The sequence below is a fragment of the Ptiloglossa arizonensis genome, chromosome 6 (assembly GCF_051014685.1).
Source record: "Ptiloglossa arizonensis isolate GNS036 chromosome 6, iyPtiAriz1_principal, whole genome shotgun sequence".
Taxonomy (NCBI): Eukaryota; Metazoa; Arthropoda; class Insecta; order Hymenoptera; family Colletidae; genus Ptiloglossa; species Ptiloglossa arizonensis.
The window spans coordinates 19,607,367-19,626,776 of NC_135053.1; the positions used below are offsets into that span (position 1 = coordinate 19,607,367).

The 19,410-nt window shown below is 26.6% G+C and overlaps 5 protein-coding genes and 1 long non-coding RNA gene across 10 annotated transcripts; 2 read left to right on the forward strand and 4 right to left on the reverse strand.

Moving 5' to 3' along the window:
* Nucleotides 1-164: 164 nt before the first annotated feature.
* Nucleotides 165-1,648, reverse strand: LOC143148331 (uncharacterized). The gene is made up of 3 exons (XR_012992456.1): nt 1,547-1,648; nt 1,035-1,093; nt 165-853 (listed from the first exon to the last, which is right to left on the reverse strand). It is a non-coding gene; the product is annotated as an uncharacterized LOC143148331 (long non-coding RNA).
* Nucleotides 1,649-1,928: 280 nt separating this feature from the next.
* Hyccin (PI4KA lipid kinase complex subunit hyccin) lies at nt 1,929-7,878 on the forward strand. 3 transcript variants are annotated; one of them, XM_076313705.1, is made up of 9 exons: nt 1,929-2,531; nt 2,798-2,932; nt 3,358-3,483; nt 3,564-3,781; nt 3,851-3,997; nt 4,158-4,288; nt 4,368-4,481; nt 5,121-5,622; nt 6,255-6,390. In XM_076313705.1, coding segments are annotated over exons 1-9 (1,599 nt in total). In that variant the 5' UTR covers nt 1,929-2,306; the 3' UTR covers nt 6,256-6,390. The 3 variants fall into 3 exon arrangements, with proteins under 3 accessions (XP_076169820.1, XP_076169821.1, XP_076169819.1); XM_076313706.1 differs by lacking the exon at nt 5,121-5,622 and having other exon boundaries at nt 6,255-7,878; XM_076313704.1 differs by lacking the exon at nt 6,255-6,390 and having other exon boundaries at nt 5,121-6,169.
* A 1,766-nt stretch (nt 7,879-9,644) lies between these two features.
* Nucleotides 9,645-12,062, reverse strand: LOC143148082 (uncharacterized). Of its 2 annotated transcripts, none has more exons than XM_076313986.1 (9): nt 11,958-12,062; nt 11,671-11,870; nt 11,453-11,594; nt 11,160-11,371; nt 10,948-11,094; nt 10,624-10,859; nt 10,346-10,531; nt 10,119-10,281; nt 9,645-10,018 (listed from the first exon to the last, which is right to left on the reverse strand). In XM_076313986.1, the coding sequence occupies exons 2-9, from the start codon at nt 11,824-11,826 to the stop codon at nt 9,983-9,985; spliced, it is 1,278 nt and encodes a 425-aa protein (XP_076170101.1). In that variant the 5' UTR covers nt 11,827-11,870; nt 11,958-12,062; the 3' UTR covers nt 9,645-9,982. The 2 variants fall into 2 exon arrangements, with proteins under 2 accessions (XP_076170101.1, XP_076170102.1); XM_076313987.1 differs by having other exon boundaries at nt 12,004-12,007.
* Nucleotides 12,063-12,765: 703 nt separating this feature from the next.
* Grasp65 (Golgi reassembly-stacking protein 2) lies at nt 12,766-15,285 on the forward strand. Its single transcript, XM_076314635.1, has 7 exons — nt 12,766-12,989; nt 13,250-13,330; nt 13,479-13,682; nt 13,937-14,154; nt 14,264-14,348; nt 14,427-14,721; nt 14,851-15,285. Exons 1-7 carry the CDS (start codon nt 12,927-12,929, stop codon nt 15,195-15,197), a joined length of 1,293 nt encoding a protein of 430 aa, XP_076170750.1. The 5' UTR covers nt 12,766-12,926; the 3' UTR covers nt 15,198-15,285.
* Nucleotides 15,286-15,883: 598 nt separating this feature from the next.
* On the reverse strand, nt 15,884-16,688 carry Np15.6 (NADH dehydrogenase [ubiquinone] 1 beta subcomplex subunit NP15.6). The gene has a single exon (XM_076314636.1). It carries the CDS (start codon nt 16,471-16,473, stop codon nt 16,030-16,032), a length of 444 nt encoding a protein of 147 aa, XP_076170751.1. The 5' UTR covers nt 16,474-16,688; the 3' UTR covers nt 15,884-16,029.
* Nucleotides 16,689-17,474: 786 nt separating this feature from the next.
* Nucleotides 17,475-18,691, reverse strand: LOC143148083 (uncharacterized). Of its 2 annotated transcripts, none has more exons than XM_076313989.1 (5): nt 18,457-18,691; nt 18,270-18,391; nt 18,068-18,189; nt 17,892-17,968; nt 17,475-17,751 (listed from the first exon to the last, which is right to left on the reverse strand). In XM_076313989.1, the coding sequence occupies exons 1-5, from the start codon at nt 18,581-18,583 to the stop codon at nt 17,603-17,605; spliced, it is 597 nt and encodes a 198-aa protein (XP_076170104.1). In that variant the 5' UTR covers nt 18,584-18,691; the 3' UTR covers nt 17,475-17,602. The 2 variants fall into 2 exon arrangements, with proteins under 2 accessions (XP_076170104.1, XP_076170103.1); XM_076313988.1 differs by having other exon boundaries at nt 17,475-17,754.
* Between the last annotated feature and the right edge of the window lie 719 nt (nt 18,692-19,410).

The following is a 19,410-nucleotide window of genomic DNA, read 5'->3' on the forward strand; positions in this document are numbered from 1 at the left end:
TTTCAAAGTAAGTGTTAATAAAGACTATAATTTAATTTTGTTTTTATGCCATACTCAAAAAGTTTACACAATAATTTCTACAGAATATGTGATAATGAAATTGAAATGCATATTATGTATATACATATTCTTATTTACAAAAATAATATACACTTATGAAATTAATTTTAATATGATTGATCAGACTGGAAAAACTTTTTGCATAACTTGCTACATGATTTTTCAGCTTGGTTTTCTTTAAATTTTTTAAAGATATATGCAACTATACACTTTGACTATACGTTCTTCTTATACATGCTTGATGTGTAATTTACAATTATACAGTTTTTATTCAATTGGGTACTAGATCATTTCTGAATTATTCTCTATAAATTGAAAGTACAATGTACTTATAGTGACGTACTATGAAACAAAAGCGATTCACTATAAGTTCAGTTTTTCTTATAAATTAAAATTCTAATTGAAAAAATCAATTCTCTCCACACTTTCATCTGTGTTTTAATGTTGATCATATGTATGATATATGTATATCTTGATTGCTGCACCGATATTATGAAATATTGTATATAGATAATATATGTATTTTTACATATCATCTGCCTTTAAAAAATATAGTTCATAAACCTCTTTAAAGGTAGTATTATTTCTACGAATATGTAGCTATATAGAAGAGTAAAAAATACTAAATATATTTATATTTTTATTTTTAATAATAATTTTAATTAACCGTTTAAAATAATACAAAACATGTACAAATATTTCTTTATAAAATTTTATCTATCATATATATGATTATTTTCTCCAACAAAGTACAAATTAGATGTTACAGCTTTGTCGAGTTATCTTGTTACACCTGAAACACAATTACATAAGAAAATACATGTTCTTAAAATTCTACTACTTTCTAACTAGATTTTGAAAATCAGTTGGAAGTGCATGTAAAAAATAATCACTAGTTCATAATTAGTGGTTAAAATATCATCATATGTTCAAAAAGTACAGTAATGTTTGTACATAAAAAAATTAATACTAACCATGAATTCAACTTTATTATAATTTCTTGTGGTTCCTTTCAATGTTTCTATTACCAAAGCTGGAATGCGTAAAATTGAATTAAATCTTAGCTAACAATTATAACAATGAATCGTTTTAAATAAAACAATTCAGTTGGTAGTGCATGTATTAAACAATCACAATATCATGTAAGCGATTAAAGATTTCATCATATACTTTTTTCTATAATAGAAAAATAGAAATGGTTAAAAAATATTTATTTCAAACTCTAATAAATAAAAGGTGTTAATCAACTACAACGATATTGTACAATTATCATAATTAATTGCTGGAGATGTATTTAGATGGAAAAATTTATAAGGAATATGAATCCATGTTGTAAAAATCAACAAAATAATTTTTCTACAATTTTACACTTAAATGTGACTATCACTCTATAAATACATTTTTTAAGAACGATTAATAATACAAGTTACATTCTATGATTTTTATGTCAAGTTCCACTCTTTTAGATTAAATAAATTCGTTTTACCTCTTACTACTCCCGATAAAAAGTTTTCAGACAACGTGTTACACGATTTTACGCGAAGCTGAGATCGAAATGATCGAAGATGATAAACTAAGCAGAATTTTCAAGAAAATGCCTGTTTTTGAGATTGGGCCGATTTTAATGTATGTGATGATCTAACTTATACAGATCAAAATATATATTTATGTAATTACAGGTCGGAAAAGAGATATTATAAGATATATAATTAATCACATAATTATTTAAAAAATATATTTTAACTCTATTGATTCTGTTTCAATTCAACCAATTAAAAGTCACTAGATTTTGTTGCATATCTATATCTACCATAGATACATACCTATCTATGTACTACGTATTCAATTACGGTAGTTACAAGTGTCAGACTCGCAATTGAGATTTGACTGTCGCTTGGAGGAGACATGGACGTAATTGTGGGATGTTGCAGCATGATCCTGAATAAATTTAAACTTTGTTGACTGTCATCGGTTGATAAGAAAGTGACTATTATCAAGATCAGAGCACTTAAGCTTAACATTGAAATCGCATGTGATAGTGACATCAAACAATATTAATGATATTTTACATTATCACAGTTATCTATTGCAAACCGTTCGATTCCCGAATTTATTTTACTTTGTTATAAATTCGATAATACACTTTAATTTAGAGCAATGATGTGTATTCGAAGCACTGTTTATAAAAGTGGTTCGTGAAAATTTAATAATCTTTCAAATCAGTGTAATGATCGTCAAAGTGGTAGATGGTTTATTTTGGATGGCGAAATTTCAAATCAACAAAATCCTCATTTATTGACACAGGCGAGAGGAAAGTAAAAATGATGGAGAGTTTAATAAATGAATGGCTAGCAGACTATGCAGATGTTTCACGGTCTGAGCTTCACACTTTTGCTACCACTTTGTTGCAAGACAACGAAATAGTTACAGCGCTTTATATGCTCTTAGAAGAACGTGGTAAATATAGTCAGGTAATTTGCTGTTGGTATATATTATGCATATACTTTAATAGAAAAAGATAAATTGAAACTTTTCGCAAATAGTATTCAAGTTGCATGTATTATTTCTTAGTTTTGTTTAATTTAATTTTCAACTATTTATTGTCTTTAATAGAGTGGAATGTGGACAACGATAATGAAATTAGATATGTTCTTTTGTTATTTTTGGTCCTTATTAGCAAAACTATACTTTTCTAAATTATATGTCATTTATCTGTATCAATAATTTTTTATTATAGCTGGTGGATACAGTATGCGATCAGTTATACAATTTCTATCGTTCTCGGGAAACGGAATTGCAAAGGTTTACCTTGCAGTTTTTGCCAACGTTAGTATATATTTATTTAAATTCTGCAGCTCATGGTGATATCAAGGTAAGATTATGTAATTGAAAGAGACAACATGATTAAACATGAATGTCATTAATATTTTATGTTTGATGAAGTCATTACATCTGAAGTATGTGGAAATAATGTTATATAACATTGATCAACTATAATCTAAGTTTGAATTGCATGGAACAACAATGTGACATTTATTTGATTATAGAATAGATGTATCAAGTTCAAACACACAATCTATCATTTTTACTTAAAGTATTTTTGTACTAGTAATTTAAAAATAAAATATTTTATATATATGGAAAAAATACATATGTAATCTTAATTTGTTACTAATATTTGTTAATGTTTGTATACTTTGAGCCAATTGCTGACATTAATTTATGGAGCAATTATAATAACTGATATTTTTCAAACCTTTAAGTCTTTACTTAATTTCTAATAAATACCTTTTACAGAATTGTCGATCTGTAGAAACATTATTGATTGGATTATACAATCTGGAAATAGTGGATAAATCTGGACAACAGAAATCTATTTCTTTTAGATTACCATCACTTGCCATGCTTTCCATATTTCATGAGGTATATACTTTGTTGTAAATGAATACTAGTAAAATACAGTTATAATTTTATTTGTAACATTTATTACTTGTATTGTTTAGCCTGAAAGCCTAGCACATGCCTCTTTAACAGAGAGTGCAGTACGTAGATTTGAAGAATGCAATACAAAATTAGTTAGTTGGGGACCATTACAACAAGTAGAAACACTAAATGCACAGAATAGATTGAAAGTTATGACTGCTCTTCTCTTTATCTACAATCAACAACTTGGTTACATAAGTAAATTTGCTTTGGAACAATTATGCAAAGTTGCTACCAAGTAAGATGAAATTTATCAGTTTTATACATTTAATAAAGGTATAATTATATTCTTGATAATTTATTACAGGCTTGTGACTCAAGGATTTATGAAACCTGGACATCATCAACGATCTTCATATGGAAGCGAGTCTAGTTTTGTTCCAAGACTTTTACCTCGTATACCTGTATCCAGTCAATTTCTCCTTGAATTCTTGCATGCTGTATATTTTGCTATGTGCGTAATATACTCATTTTATAGTAACTTATATAATATAGTTCTCTTTTTTTAATACAATGTATAGAGTATTATACATCTAATGAAAGTAACTTCTTTTTTAAATAATATAAGTATATTGACTAGAATCATGTAAGTAAGGAGTAATATATATTGGCAGGTATAATGACTGCTGGTATTTAGGAAATCAAGCAGTGGAAGATATTCATAATCGAGCATGTTATGAGGCATATCCAGATGTTATGCTAGTCACAAATGCTATACGTAATTCTGCCAGTTCTGGGCCATCAGGTATATGAAGTGTCAATCAAAATATTTTAATAGCCAGTAATAAGAAGCACCAAGTATCAAAAATATTTCATACTTTCAGGTCATCTTAGTGAAGGACCAATTGGCATTAGTGTTGCGTTATCGCCAAGTGCAACCGCGACGGTATCTAAGTCTATGATCACAAATGCCTCTTTTCGAACTAAAAAGTTACCAGGTACGCTTTTACACATTAAAAATGGTTTTTTAACGTCTAATAATAACTATCATCGAAGAATAATTCATCAAATTAACGCGCTCAAGTTTTTCATTAATGTCTGTTGTGTAGTATCTTTGGCACAATTTACAGGATCTGGTTTTTTTTGTTAGATTATTTATAACTACCTAGCATGTTATTAATGTTCTCATATTGTATAGCGATTACCAGTTTGCACTAAAATATGAGATGAATAACAGTAAAAATTTTACATTGAGAAATTTTGTTTTAATAAAACTTTAAATAAATATACTACATACATACAGAACTCGTGTACAGAATCGAACATGCATGAATACAATACATGTTTATTATTTATTATAAATTATTTCGCATGCAGTATTGTCTTTGTAAATATATTTTAGTTTATGTCTAGAGGTTAGTGTACATAAAAATTGTTAGTTATTTATACGAATCAAAAGTTTGTTGAATTCGTATCAACAAAAATTATTTTCTTCGTATAAAATTATTTTTCTTTATAAGAAACGTATTTTAATGATATGGAACAGAATTACATTTAAATATTTATACAATTACAAACACATTTAACAAATTACTGGATTCAGCAAATATGCATTGGTTGCAAACATGTGTCATTAGACGATCTGGATGAGAAGTTATTCGCACCTGAACCGAGCAGCATTATTCTACATGAAAGTCATCAATCTCGAACAATATCAACTATGATGTGGTTCCCTTGGGAGTCGAAGCGTTCAATCGAGATCACGAGCGAGGAAGACCTCAGAATTAAAAAAGTCAGTTCTTCCTCATTGGAGGGTTCTAGACGTGGAAATGTGTGCAGTACTCAGAATTCACCTAATAAATCCTCTTCTAAAAGGAACAAGAAATACATGAAAAAATATACATCTGAACATAACAAAGATTACACTTTGAAGATGGACTTGCAAATGAAAAAAGAACACAAAGAACACTCTGATTCAGCTTACAACATAAATAAAATCAACACTGATTCACATTTATACAGTGTATTGGAAGAGCAAGTTCTAGGGGAGTTGATCCACAAGTCAATGGAAAATTTATATTTGGAAGGAAATAAATCAATCAGTTATCATACAACTGCTGCTCTATCAACGAATACATGGTATTAGTGGTTCAGTTTCAGCACTTTAGGATCACCAAACTTTCTTCAGTAAACACGCGGCAGATTAGCTGTTACACTCTGTAACATTAAGCAGTTTAATTAGCTGTAATTTATGCATTTACCGATAAATTCGTTTCAGAGTTACCATCATCTACAAACAATAAAATTACGTCTAACAAATTGTGTATATTGAAGTGCACATAATGGGAAATTGCATGAAGTTTTGGCACGTTAATTTGAATTGGGAATATTAAATATGTTTTAATGCAGGTTCATCCTAGTTCCTTCACGTTTCCTTTCCTACTATTACTAGCCTACATTATTTTATTTCCGTGTAAAAGCACAAATTAGTATATGGCATTACAGTATTTGAACAAAAACTTCTGTAGACAGTTTTGTCTATTTATTAATTATGTATCAAATTATTCAGTCGTGCCAATAGAATTTATATAATTGGTTTTTTAAACTTAGAAAGCTTAACATTGTAATATTTAAGTTAGTTTTTGCTTTACACTAAATGCCTGATCCATGTATTTGCTTTCTTCACAGTGTTTTAATATATACTTTAATATATTTTTGTTGAATCATAATAATAATATACTTCTATTTTTTTCTTTTCTGTTTTTGTTTAGATGATATACCAATTCAAGTAACAAAAGAAGATTCTGGAGGAGAAGGTAAGAGTAATCTTGTATCAATCACAGAAGAAGAAGCCACAGAGCCGAACAGAGTTGGTTCAATGAGACAATCGAAGGATCAAAAGACTGCTTCAAAGATAACGAATTTCCCAGTACTTGGGAAAAAGCCACGGGAAAAGGATGGGAAGATAACTAAGAATGCTCATGTCAGTGCATCCGAAAAAGAAAAGAAACTCGGATCTCAGACAACTTCAAAGGAGAGTATTAAAGGTAGTTCCTCAATGTTAAATAGTGAATCAACAGAAATTGATGGAAATCGAGACTCTAATGTGTCTTTAATCGAGGGAGAACGTCTCGTATTAAGTAGCGATATAGATAATACTAATTTGGAAGCTCCTATTAATCTAAGAACACATAATGAAACAGAACCATTGACTTCGTCTATTCAAGTTAGCTCTGTTTAAATTATTAAAAATAGATTTGAATGAAGTCAAAACAACCAGAAAAATAGAAGTGGGCTATACTGAATGACTACATTTTTCTGCCCAGTCAGTTGTGTATAGTTTATGCTTTTCCTATTATTAAAAACTTACACAACGTGTTTTACGTATTTCATTAAATCACAAATATAAGGAGGTTCCGAGAAATACTAAAGCAGCATTTAAAGAGATATTGTGATTGGAAATAAAGGATATTGTACTCAGAGTTGTTTCAGAAATGGCTCATTACTATACCAATCTTTGTAATTAGTTTAAAAAATTGAAAAAAGAAGGGGAAGGGAACAATAAAATAACAATGTACGTTTTCCTTTGATGGATGTATATAAATGTATATTAAAAAGTTCTGTTAATTATCTTTATATTTTAATGTATTGAATAGATATATGCCTTTTACAAACCTTTTTACTTATGATTTTTTTATGATTTTAACAATTAGGAAACAATAGACTTTTATATTCAGAAAAAGAGAAACCTCATAGCAACATTAGCTGTTACTGATCTAATATTTTAACTTTTAAATAATTTAAAACCTAAATATTTTAAAATTAAAAAAAAAGTACTTATTATATTTTCCTTTAAATTATATTTATCGTCAAATTAAACAGTGTTACTTTCTATATTTAAAACATTTAGTTGTCATATTTATGTCAAAATTCGTTTGCAAAATGTAAAGCACAGCACTTGAGAAAGAACAGCTAATAATTGTATAAAGGCCAGTAATATAATTCTATAGGTTATGGCAAAAAATAATCAGAAATGTTTCTGATAAAATGAAAAGTATAATTTATTATATCTTTAAATTTTGAATACCCTGTGAATGGAATGGAAGACGACTGACTTGTCTTTTCAGGCAGTATAAAAATAAATTTAGAAAAACCTTGTAATTTTCTTAATAATTATATTTTCTATAATGTATCTTTATGCTTGCTTATATGCATAAAGTTGCCTGTAAGTTGTGTTTAGATGAAAATGTGTTTTTGTATAAATTTCTATGTAAAAAAATATTTTTAGCTGATGTCATGTCAATCTTGTAACAAATTCAAAATGATTTATATTAACGTTTTCCCATAATTTTAATATTAATAGATCTAAGGTCTTTCAATTTATAGATTTTTATTTTATGCACGATTGTAATTAATATTTATTTAATATATTTATACGAATTATGTTGAATTATATACAAAGTAATACTTAAGAACAGAATTCCTGGTATAGTATTACATTATTTGAAATCAACAATATATTGAGTAAAATATCTGAATTCATACACTTGTAAATAAATACTATTATTACAGAAATTTGTTTAACAGAAGTTCGTTTGAAAACTGTACACTGTTTTATTTTCTTATCTATGGTAATGAAAAAGTATTGAGAAAGATTAATAAACATTACATAATATAAAGAGAATTTTAAAAGATATATATCTGTCAACAGAAATGAAATCTTGAAATTTATATTTACTTGAAAAGACTGTATATTGCATCGCATCACATCATTACTGTTGATTTTTTTTAACCAATCAGAGTGTTCAACATATAAAAAATTATATGCATATTAATATTATAACAAAAAGGAATATACAATACATATGCACAAATGTGTGTTTGAACTAATTGTTTAATTCTTGTAAAGCTTCTACAACTTTTGAACGTTCATATAGTTCAGTCATTCAAATAATGAAAGAAGGCTGACTTGTATCATACTCTTTAAGAAAGCTTAAGCTATATGGGTGCATAGCTTTGTGTATTATCATTGAAAGAAATGTTATTTTTGTGAAAAAGAGTGTATATTTTAATCTTAGCTTTATTAAAAAGTTGTGCATATTATATGGAAATAATCATTAATTAAATTCTTGAAGAATTTGTTAATATAAAAGATTTTAACATATTGTGTTGCAATAAAATATTGAAATTGTTCTCTATTCCTATGTATTTTTATAATTATTGATAATACATAACATATTTTGTATAAAAATATAGAAATTTTATTTCTGTTTTTTTATCATTAGCAAATATTATGCAAGCTATTAATTGCTATACTGTTTTTTGCATTATATTTCATTTGAAATGTTAGATGTATTCAATTAGGAAGTCCTTTATAAGCAGTAAGACTTTGAAAAAAATAAACCAACTCTTTCTAATACATACATTTGGTATACTATCTCAAACAATGACAAATTTGAAACGAATAGTTTTTTATGTCATTTGAAAGTCCTATATGAATAACTTACCATGAATAAATAATCTCCAGAGATACATGTGTAGAAACCAAGTTTGTAGATTAATTTATGTTAAAAACAGCTAGAATTTAATTTTCTGTATCACTGCCACATAGAGTAATTTTATTAAATGAATTGTGTCAATGACTTAAGTTTACAAATTTAGTTGAGTGTATATATTGTGTTTAAATTAAATAAACAAGGAGAAATGCAGATTATAAAATGTACTAAAAGTTGCACAGAGGAGAAACTTGAATGGTATTGTGATGATAATAAGTTAAATGTTTATTAAATTTGTTGAAAAAAATTATACTCTTACCCTATCAATATTATGTACTGTAGGAAACATCTGAATATTAAAGCATTGAAAGTCATAAATATCGAAACTACTTGTCAATATGTGTAATAAAAATATTTAAATAAGCTATTAACAGAATCGAAGTACTTATATTATTTCTTGTATAAAAAATATTCATATATTGTTACTGTCTGGAATATTTATTATCATTCCAAACATTAATGTTTCATAGTTATTGAATAATACAATAAATTAAGTACATTTAGATAAATAGGTACAGTTATATATATATACACACACACACACACACACACAAATGATTATGTAAGAATACTGTTAACACATGTAATTAAACAAAATATAAGATATTAACTTTATTTGCACTTTATTTCCTATATATTTGCACCTTTTTATTATTTACATAATTTTTATGTAAGAAATATATTGTAAACAAAACTTTACACATAATATCAATCTTTCAAATATATTCTAATTTTAACTAGTTAAATATGATGCTGTTTTTAAGAAATTATGTGCTGTTTGTCATCTATTCTATGTCTGTGAAATTACACAATAACGACATTAACACTTACGAGGATCTTTTGTCAATATAGGTTTTGAGTAAATGTCATGCAGAAATAACTTAAAATCTTTTAAACTTTATATTTGTAAAAAATAATTTTATCTTAGAAAAATTATATCTGATTTAGTGATTTATCCATGTATTGCATAAAGCTTTTTCCTATAAATATAAACAAAATTGAAAAGAATAATATGCATTTAAACAATATTCTCTTAAGCAATTAAAAGAGAATTTAAATGTATATTTTAATTAAACTTACAATTGCCATTTCATTGTCGTAAAGATCCTGGTAATTATTAATAAGAACTACTGTCTCTTCTTCCAATTTTTTGGTGACACTTTGCATTTTGTTCAATTTTAAGAAATCTTCATTGTACTGAACTTGTTCTTCTTTTAATTTTTCTTGACATAATTTTTTCTTACTGTAATTAAAACAATTTTATATACTTTTAAATAAAACTATCAATATATTATTTATTGTAATACCTTAATAATTGAGTATTTAAATTGTATAAAGGAGAAAGACGTTCTTCATATTGTGCTTGAAGTTCATCTACTTTATTTTCTCTATGTTCATCTTTTTGACTTTTTAATCTTGTTTCAACTTTTCCAATATCTGCTCTGAGCATTTCAACTTGCTTTTTAACATTGTCTCTTTGTGCATATATACTTCTAAAAAAATATACATACATATGAAATATGATGGAGTGATATTTTCTAAAGTTGTAATTATATGTATATGAAAAATATAATTGTATAAATACTTTAATTGCTCATTCATATCTCGCACTTCACCAAACTTATCTAATTGCTTTTGAATGAAAGTCAGAATAACTTTTTGTTGTTCAACTAAATGTTTTTTATCTTGGAATGTCTCTTGCATTATTTCACGCTGCTTGTCTTTAGAACTCTGTTGTTTTTCCACTTCCTTCAAACGTTTTTTATATTCTTCAGGAGACTTTACAATTTCTGATTGTAATTCTGTTATAGTTTTGCTTAACTGTAATAGCACAATGCTACTTATATTAAGTTTATTGTACAGAAATATATGTATATACTTTCAATTGTGTTTTCATATTTTAACTTGCCTTTAAAGCTTGTGCTTTGTAAGATCCACAATGTTCCACTGCTTGTCGTTTTTTCTCTTCTACCGCAGACATTTTTGACATTAATTCAGCATGTTTTTTGTTATTATTCTCGAGTTTGGATTGTAGTTGTTGAATATCAATGATATACTGAAAGAAAATAAGATATACAAAATTATATATGTAAATTAAATTTCTTTGTTAAAAGACAATACTTGATCCTTCAGTGATAACTGTTTTGCTGTATGCAATGCCTTGTCATTTATCATTTTTAATAATTCATTCTTCTTTTCTAACATGTCATTCAAGATTTTTGCTTTATTTTTAATTTCATTAACTTTGTCCTTTATGTCTGTCTCAGATTTAGTTGTTGCATATAGTATAAAATTTGCAAGAAATTTTGCTTGTTTGCGTACTCTTTTTGAACCTAGTCAGTACAATTATTTTTTATGTAATTATTTTATTATTCAAAATTTTTAATCTTAAATTTATTCTACAAGATATATACCTGGACTAATAATATCTGTAATACATAACTCTTTTATATATATTCGTTCACATATTTGTCTTATTGCAACATGTAAATTTAAGAGCCCGATTATTTCGGTATCTTCAATGTATGACATTACATCTTGTTGCTCCATTGTTGGCTATAATTTAAATTGATATAAAACAATGAATTTGAATAATACGTAGTAACTAAAACTAAAAATGTTAAAATCTTACTTTATCTATTACGCTAACATCAATCTGAAATCTCCTTAAAAATGCGGTGATTAAGCTGACTACATATTCCTCCGTCGGATTTTTCAAATCATTTATACTTGATGGAAGATGAGCATCGAGCACAATGTTATGAATTTGTTCTATATCTGAATCCATCTTCTGAAGATATAATTTCTTATTTTCTATATTCTGAGTTAAACCTGTCAAAGTTAACGTAAAATTATGGTATGGTTGCTTTCAATGTATTTAAATTTGTGACGCTTGCGCAAATAACACCATAGATATACTTTAAGGTTGTAATACTTAGATGAGCCGAATTTTACTGGTACATACGACCAAAAACAATGCATAGATACATAGCCAATAATAAGACGTCTGTTAGGGAGCCCATTACGAACGACTAGATTTAGTAAGATTGTTACATTATGAATGTACTAGTTGCAATTTCCATGATAAATTTCAGAATGTGATCTCCTTTTTAAAACTCCCAACAATATATGCTTGGCTTCTTTGAAATATTTTGTATAATTTCTGTCAAATAAAAGTTTTATTTTGGAGTTTTTATTTCATCAAAGTACTTTATTGATGTCATTTTCTGTAAGGTCTATTTTCAATTTTTATAGAATTTCCTATGATGCTAAAGTTGTTCTTTTTTATACTTTAATTTATGAATCAAAAAGTAACATACGAAAAGTTTTACTTTGTCAACTGAATTCCTTATATGGAGCATCAATTATTTAATTTATATTTTGGAAATTTTTTCTGTGCCTTTGAAATTCCATATTTTTTATAATAAAAATAATAATATTTGATTTAAAAATAATAAATTATACACTTTATTAAAAATTTAGTCATTAAAGATAAAGAGAATAAAGAAGATAATCAAGAAAGTAATTAAATTGTAATGCAAATTTTAATGGTATTATTTATTAAAAATAAATGCATATAATTTTAAAACAATGCTACCCGATTTCGTACTAAACATATCAATCGTATCAAAATAAAATTGATCGATATTGTAAATCAATTTCAAAATGAAGATTGTTTTATTTAAAAAGTATCATTTACATTGGTAACACTGAACTAATCGTAAGCATACCTGAACTTTTACATATGATAAGCTACGTCACCAAAGAGTTTGTATAAACTCCTGTGTTACATATTTTTCTATTTCAATTATTAATTTCTACACAACAATTGCTTTGATGGTCTTTATTCCTACAGACCAAGTAACTTAAGAGACTGGTTCATCAGAAATGGGATCTTCCCACAGTATCGAAATACCTGGAGGTGGCACAGAAGGTTACCATGTATTGAGGGTAAGAAAACTTGTCAGAATACTTTAATTCACTTTGTAAACTGACATTTTTCCTTTTAATAAGAAAAATTTTAATGTAATCACGAATAGTAAATCATTTTAGAATATGAAAATTAACAAAACTTTATTAAATAAGTAAATACACAATATTAGATATTGGATTGTAATTTTAATATTAATATATTCTTACATTAGTGTAGTTATTCTTTTTTTTATATATTTAATAAATTTAAATTAATTTTATCTTCACAATTAAAACAGGTACAGGATGGTTCTCCTGGACAAAAAGCTGGCCTTGAAGCATTCTTCGACTTCATTGTAGCCATTGGAAATACTCGCTTGGTATGTTTCCATTGTTTTCGTTTTTAATAACAATTTTACTTTTGTAAGTCACCAAATAAATAAATTATATTTATAACTATATTGTCATTAAATATATGTATTTTTAACATTAAAAATTTAATATTTTAATTCTGATGAATTTTTATAGAATCAAGATAATGATATGTTAAAGGAACTTCTTAAAAGCGGTGTGGACAAAAAATTATCAATTACAGTGTATAGTAGTAAAATGCAATCTGTAAGACAAACTGTTATAGTACCAAGTCTTACATGGGGTGGACAGGGTCTTCTTGGAGTTAGCGTAAGGTTTTGTTCTTTTGAAGGTTGCAACGAAAATGTTTGGCATGTTCTTGTAAGTCTATATTGAGGAACAAGGTGTGATTATGTAATCTTTTGTGGTCCATCTGTCTCGTATAATAATCTACCAACAGATTTGACTTATTTTAAAGTACTGTTGTATCTATAGGATAAACAAAATAAAATTTATAGATAATATTACTCATGTAATTAGATATGGATTACAGATACAATTGGACTACAAAAGATTCAATAAAAAATTATAGATGCAAATAATACTTTCATCAATCGCATGTATGTATTCTGTAGGAAGTGCATCCATCTTCTCCTGCTGAACTAGCAGGATTACGACCATTCACAGATTATATTATCAGTGCTGATTCGGTGTTACATGAATCAGAAGATTTATTTACTTTAATAGAAGCACACGAGTTAAGACCTTTAAATTTGTACGTATATAATACAGAAGATGATACTTGCAGAGAAGTTACAATTATTCCCAACCATACTTGGGGTGGTGAAGGAAGGTATTTACACTAATTTCTTTAAAAGTGTATATGTTTCATAGTCTTAGTTATTAACTTTCATGTTTTTTTGTAAATATTTTGTTTAATGGTGTTTTTAACACATTTGTAGTTTGGGTTGTGGAATTGGATATGGATACCTTCACAGAATACCTATTAGAAATGTGCAAGAGCATAAACCCAATAATTCGTACATGGTACACAACAGTATTTTCTAAGTATTGTATTAAATATCTTAAAATACTTCAATTAATGGTACTTTTCTGTTTGTTTAGAGTAATGTTAAGCCTATTGTTCCGAATCAGATGGCAACAAATGCTACTCACACAGGAGGAAGTAACATGGTTATAAGCATACCCCCAGGTTTTTCTATTCCACCTAATTACATTTCATCCCATGAAAGCACTACAAAATCTGAACTTGAAACAACTACAGTGCAAACTGTGTATACACAAAGTATGCAAACATACACTGCTCCACAAGTAAATCCTACTACTGTCGGAGGATCTACAACTACTAATTCCGTACCTCATGCTGTATCTAATCAAGACACTACAAATATTGTGTGTAGTAAGTATTTATAAATAATTGTAGAATAGTAAGTAAGTAAACATAATAACAATACAAGATTCTTGTATTTAAGTTAAGTTTATAGTATTAGAAAAGTGAAAAGTTATTTTTAACTTTATTCTTATTCAGGTAATAATTCTTTACCTTATCAACACACAATGCCGAATATACCTGGAATGCCAACTACTCCATCTTTACCAACATTCACTACTAATGTAACACTTTTAAATGAAGCAACTGGTATTGAATCGCAAAAAGATTTCACGACTGTACAGGGTGCAATGTCACCTGAAATACAATTTAATGTGCCTCAGTCTCATGTAGTAACAACACCGATCTCGTTACCTGGCATGCCACCTATTACCGTTAGTGCAAGTTTACCACAGAATACGTCTTTTTATACACCTGTTCTTCAGCAAAATCAGATGACTGGTGTCGGTACTGCTCCTACGTCTACAGTAACATCAACGCAGTAACGATTATTATATTTCTAACGAGGACGTATTTTTGTTTTCTAACAAAATATTTAAAGAATGGAGATAAAATAAAGGCGCAATGCATATATTATAACTGTACTGTCTCATCCTACTTTGTGCGCTTGTATTTTATTACTTATCTAAACGCAATGTACACAAATCTTTGAGTATATGAGAAAAAGTTATGTAATTCTGTATATAGGTAAAATAATCACTTAAACTAAAATTGAATTAAAGCATTTAAGAGGAAAAAGAAGTATTATCTTTATACATAAACTATTTTACTTCTTACAATTTTTGTTGTGCATGTTTGTAACTATATAATTTTTGTTCTCGATTATAACATAGATTAACTTACGAAATAGAACTTAAGAAATAAGTATATGACAGTGTATATGTTAAATTTATATAATATAACTTATGATTATTATGTAAGATTATAAATTCTACTTTATTATGAAATAATTAATTAAACATTTGTGTATTATTAATTGAATGGTAAAAATCAATAAATTTTGAGATCCATGAAACTATATAACTGAAAAAAATAATTTGTTCACAATGCTTCTAATACAATAAGTATGAAATTATAAAGGTACATCTGTCTTTATGTAAAAATGTGTATTCTTTCCTGGTATTGTATACCTTACAAATATTTTGAAAATTCAAGAATAAAATACTTTCAGTTGTAATGAAAACTATTTATTGTACATTATACATACCATTACAGATTGAAATATGTGAATGAAATATGTATGTGACAGTAACCTTGTAATCGATGTAAGAATGCTAGGATTGTTTCTCATTTACATATACTTTATCTAGATGCCATTTATATAATTATCTCAGTATTACCTAATTCCTCATCAGTTGGGAGAGTAAATTTTGATGGGTCTATCAAATTTGGATCAAGTAGGGGCAAACCATGTTCTTCTCTGTATCGAACTTGCAAATGCGCTTCTCGCTGAGCCCAATCTCTCAATGTTGGATCTGGTAAATAAGCTAGCACAAATGCTCCAAATATTAAAGCAACAGTAACGTAAGAGAAATATGTTGCGTGCATATAATGTCGATCTTCTCTCTCATTCGTTTCCGAAAATCCATAACTGACCCACGTTCGTTTTTGTTTAAACGGTATATCCGGGACGTCTTTGTCTTGTTTTGTCACTGATGTACTACGAAACACTGTATTGTACACTTTAACATCTTTTGACACTAAAAAAGTCAACCTGTTCTTGATTCCTTCCGAACGAATGAGTCGGAGCAGCGTTGACATGTTTTTTTATATCAATGCTCGTGTTTTTCTTTTAAATATATATATATATATATATATATATGTGTGTGTGTGTATGTATATATATATATAGAGAGAGAGAGAGAGAGAGAAAAAGTTGTTTAATTCTAATATGTGTTCATTAATTGTTACCAGCCGTCAATGTATCGTAACAATTTCAGAAACCAAAATTAGGCAATTGTACATATGATACGTAAGAGGAATACACGATTAGCAATACAGGTTGGAAACTTAGTAGCATTCGTCGTAACCTACAGCAACATTTACCACAAAAATATACTAGGACACGTAAATTTGAAACTAGAAATATATATTATCGGCATATTACATAAATTATTTCTTCGAGATTTTAGGAGATTTGACATTCTTTTTACATTTGGATCTTAAATTTTTTTAATATTTTGTTGTTCTGTCACAGCATATATAGGAACATTAAACCACAATAATTACGAAGAATCTGAAATTTTTACATATTTTGTTTAAAATTGAATCATTAAAATGAAATTCCTCTCTACTTTACCATAATCAAGTTTTCAGCCCTTTAAAAATAACATATTATAAACAATTTAAATTTAGTAACTTATATACAGAGGTGTTTTTATAGTGATATTGTTCCAAAAGTTTTTAATTGTCAATTTTCTTTTATTAATTTATCGAAAGAAAAAAAAATTTAATTACAATAGAAATGGGCAAGATATTTTTAATAAGATTAATATTACCATGAAAAAGTACATAATACATTATTTATATTATAGTTGTATATTTTTAGTAAAATATTAAAAATAATTATTTTTTAAATATATTTAACAATAAAATGAGAAATGCATTGTCTTCTAAAACACATATCTAAACTTACATTTAGATAAACATTTAAAAAGATTTTATCTTATATTTTGATTGTTATTAAATATGATAACAATAATACATTAAATATGGTCTAATATTGTTAGTGTCATTAATAAACTGTGTACTTCTTGTTTATTTCATATTGTAAAAATGTATTAATTATTTTATTATATAAGAAATGTACACTGAATCTTAAAACTTACTTTACAAAATTAATCAATAATTCTAAAACAAAAATCTTAAATTGTGTATATATTATGATTATTTATTCTATATTTTCTTTGTTACATTCATCTTCATTTACTTTATGAAGTGTTGATTTGTATATTTCTTGCCACAAAAGATCAGTCAGGTCTTTAGTGATTTCATTTTTATAAGAAAAATGGTGAATGAAATCTCTTTTATTTGACACGACTACTAATACAATTAAGGATAATATTTTCATAAAATCACTATATATCAATATATATCACAATTTATTCTTAAATATTAGATGTCCCATAAATAAGAAATGTCATATGAGTATATTGATTAGTAATTGATTAAAAGGATACTTCCTTTCACATTTTCTTTAAGATCTTCATAATCCCATCGAATGCGAGTTAATTCTCTATACAACATATATTTCTTCCTATAATATATAATTATAAAATGCTAAAAAATTTATCAGGTACATAAATGTAATATAAATGTAAAGAAATGTGTTAATAAGACAATATATGATATAAACCTTCCTTTTTCCAACAATTCTTGATCTTTCAAATTTTGTTTGCATGCCCTAAATTTATTTTTTTGTAATTGTAGTGATTGATTTTCTTCTAAAAATTTGCATTTTTCTGTTTCTAATTTTGTCTATAAAGATAATGTATTTTATTTATACTTGTATATATATTTGAAATGCAAAATTATGTTGAATGAATAAAAATAATTACTATGTATTTTAAATGTTTGGTCAAATCATGATCTTTATACTCTAATGTTTGTTTCTCAGATTGAAGATTCTCCTTCATAGAGGTTATTTTTGATACTAGATCTTTAATTTTCATTTCATCTTCTAAAAAAAAGAATACATCATTTCTTTTATATAAAAAGGAAAAACATAAGCAATAATACAATTACCATCAGAATGTTGATCCCGATTATTTTTAAGATAATCCATTAACTTAATTTTATTTTCCAATAATTCCTTTATCTGTGACTCGGTATATTTCAAATGTTTCTTCTTGGAGATCATTTTATCATCCATTTTGCTTGTGTTATTAGATATTTGTAATAGGATTGACACGAAAAAATAATTTGGTACGTACAATTTTGACAGTTAATTTAACGCAGTAATTCAAATTGTCACTATACATTGCTGCCAATGGCAAAGACTTAAATTTGCAAGATTTAAATGCTTAATTAAAATTTATAAAAGTTGTATTGTCTCTTTTAGTCGGCTACATATTTGGAGTTATTAATAAACTTTATATAGCACCTATTACATTAAACAGTGGAAAGCAAATATTTACATTTTTTAAATGCAAAACTAGAAAATGTGTTACATCTTATTTTACTTTCTGCAAAAAATAAGGGTACAAAATAAAGTCTTTTATCAAATTGTTATTTTTTTATTACAAATTTTATGTTGTATGCAATTTATCGTAGTATATTAAAAAACTGATCATATTTAAGATTAATATATTTCATTTGTGGGATGGTACTTAATTAAATTTTAAAATACTAATTACAATGATGCATAAGTATAAAACATAATAAATTATAATGCTATGTAGATACATATTGATGAAAATAATAACATGAGGACATAATGTAGTTACATAACCTTATAAATAAATAATGAGTAACATTTACTAACTCTAAATGTACAAAATGTTTTTAATACAATATTTCAATAAAATTTTCGAATTTTACTTTATCTTACACTACTTGAATTATGTAATAGTTATCTGAACAATTATTCCAATCTTAAGTTATTATGACATTTTATAATTCATGATATCATAAATATTTGAAAACTAACAAAAATTGATGTATACATGTATCACATTTCTGAAGTTTGCAAATATTGCA

Excerpts from the sequence above, each read along its gene's own strand:
- Hyccin (XM_076313704.1), top strand. The coding sequence starts at position 2,307 with ATGGTTTATTTTGGATGGCGAAATTTCAAATCAACAAAATCCTCATTT. Across the intron at positions 3,998-4,157 it reads CATGCTGTATATTTTGCTAT|GTATAATGACTGCTGGTATT; the intron begins GTGCGTAATATA and ends ATATATTGGCAG. Across the intron at positions 4,482-5,120 it reads TCGAACTAAAAAGTTACCAG|ACGATCTGGATGAGAAGTTA; the intron begins GTACGCTTTTAC and ends ATGTGTCATTAG.
- LOC143148082 (XM_076313986.1), bottom strand. The coding sequence starts at position 11,826 with ATGGATTCAGATATAGAACAAATTCATAACATTGTGCTCGATGCTCAT. Across the intron at positions 10,282-10,345 it reads TTAAATACTCAATTATTAAG|TAAGAAAAAATTATGTCAAG; the intron begins GTATTACAATAA and ends TTTTAATTACAG. Across the intron at positions 10,019-10,118 it reads ACGACAATGAAATGGCAATT|GAAAAAGCTTTATGCAATAC; the intron begins GTAAGTTTAATT and ends TTATATTTATAG.
- Grasp65 (XM_076314635.1), top strand. The coding sequence starts at position 12,927 with ATGGGATCTTCCCACAGTATCGAAATACCTGGAGGTGGCACAGAAGGT. Across the intron at positions 14,155-14,263 it reads ACTTGGGGTGGTGAAGGAAG|TTTGGGTTGTGGAATTGGAT; the intron begins GTATTTACACTA and ends ACACATTTGTAG. Across the intron at positions 14,349-14,426 it reads AACCCAATAATTCGTACATG|AGTAATGTTAAGCCTATTGT; the intron begins GTACACAACAGT and ends CTGTTTGTTTAG.
- Np15.6 (XM_076314636.1), bottom strand. The coding sequence starts at position 16,473 with ATGTCAACGCTGCTCCGACTCATTCGTTCGGAAGGAATCAAGAACAGG.
- LOC143148083 (XM_076313988.1), bottom strand. The coding sequence starts at position 18,583 with ATGGATGATAAAATGATCTCCAAGAAGAAACATTTGAAATATACCGAG. Across the intron at positions 17,969-18,067 it reads GAATTGTTGGAAAAAGGAAG|GAAGAAATATATGTTGTATA; the intron begins GTTTATATCATA and ends TATATATTATAG. Across the intron at positions 17,755-17,891 it reads TAAAGAAAATGTGAAAGGAA|TAGTCGTGTCAAATAAAAGA; the intron begins GTATCCTTTTAA and ends TAATTGTATTAG.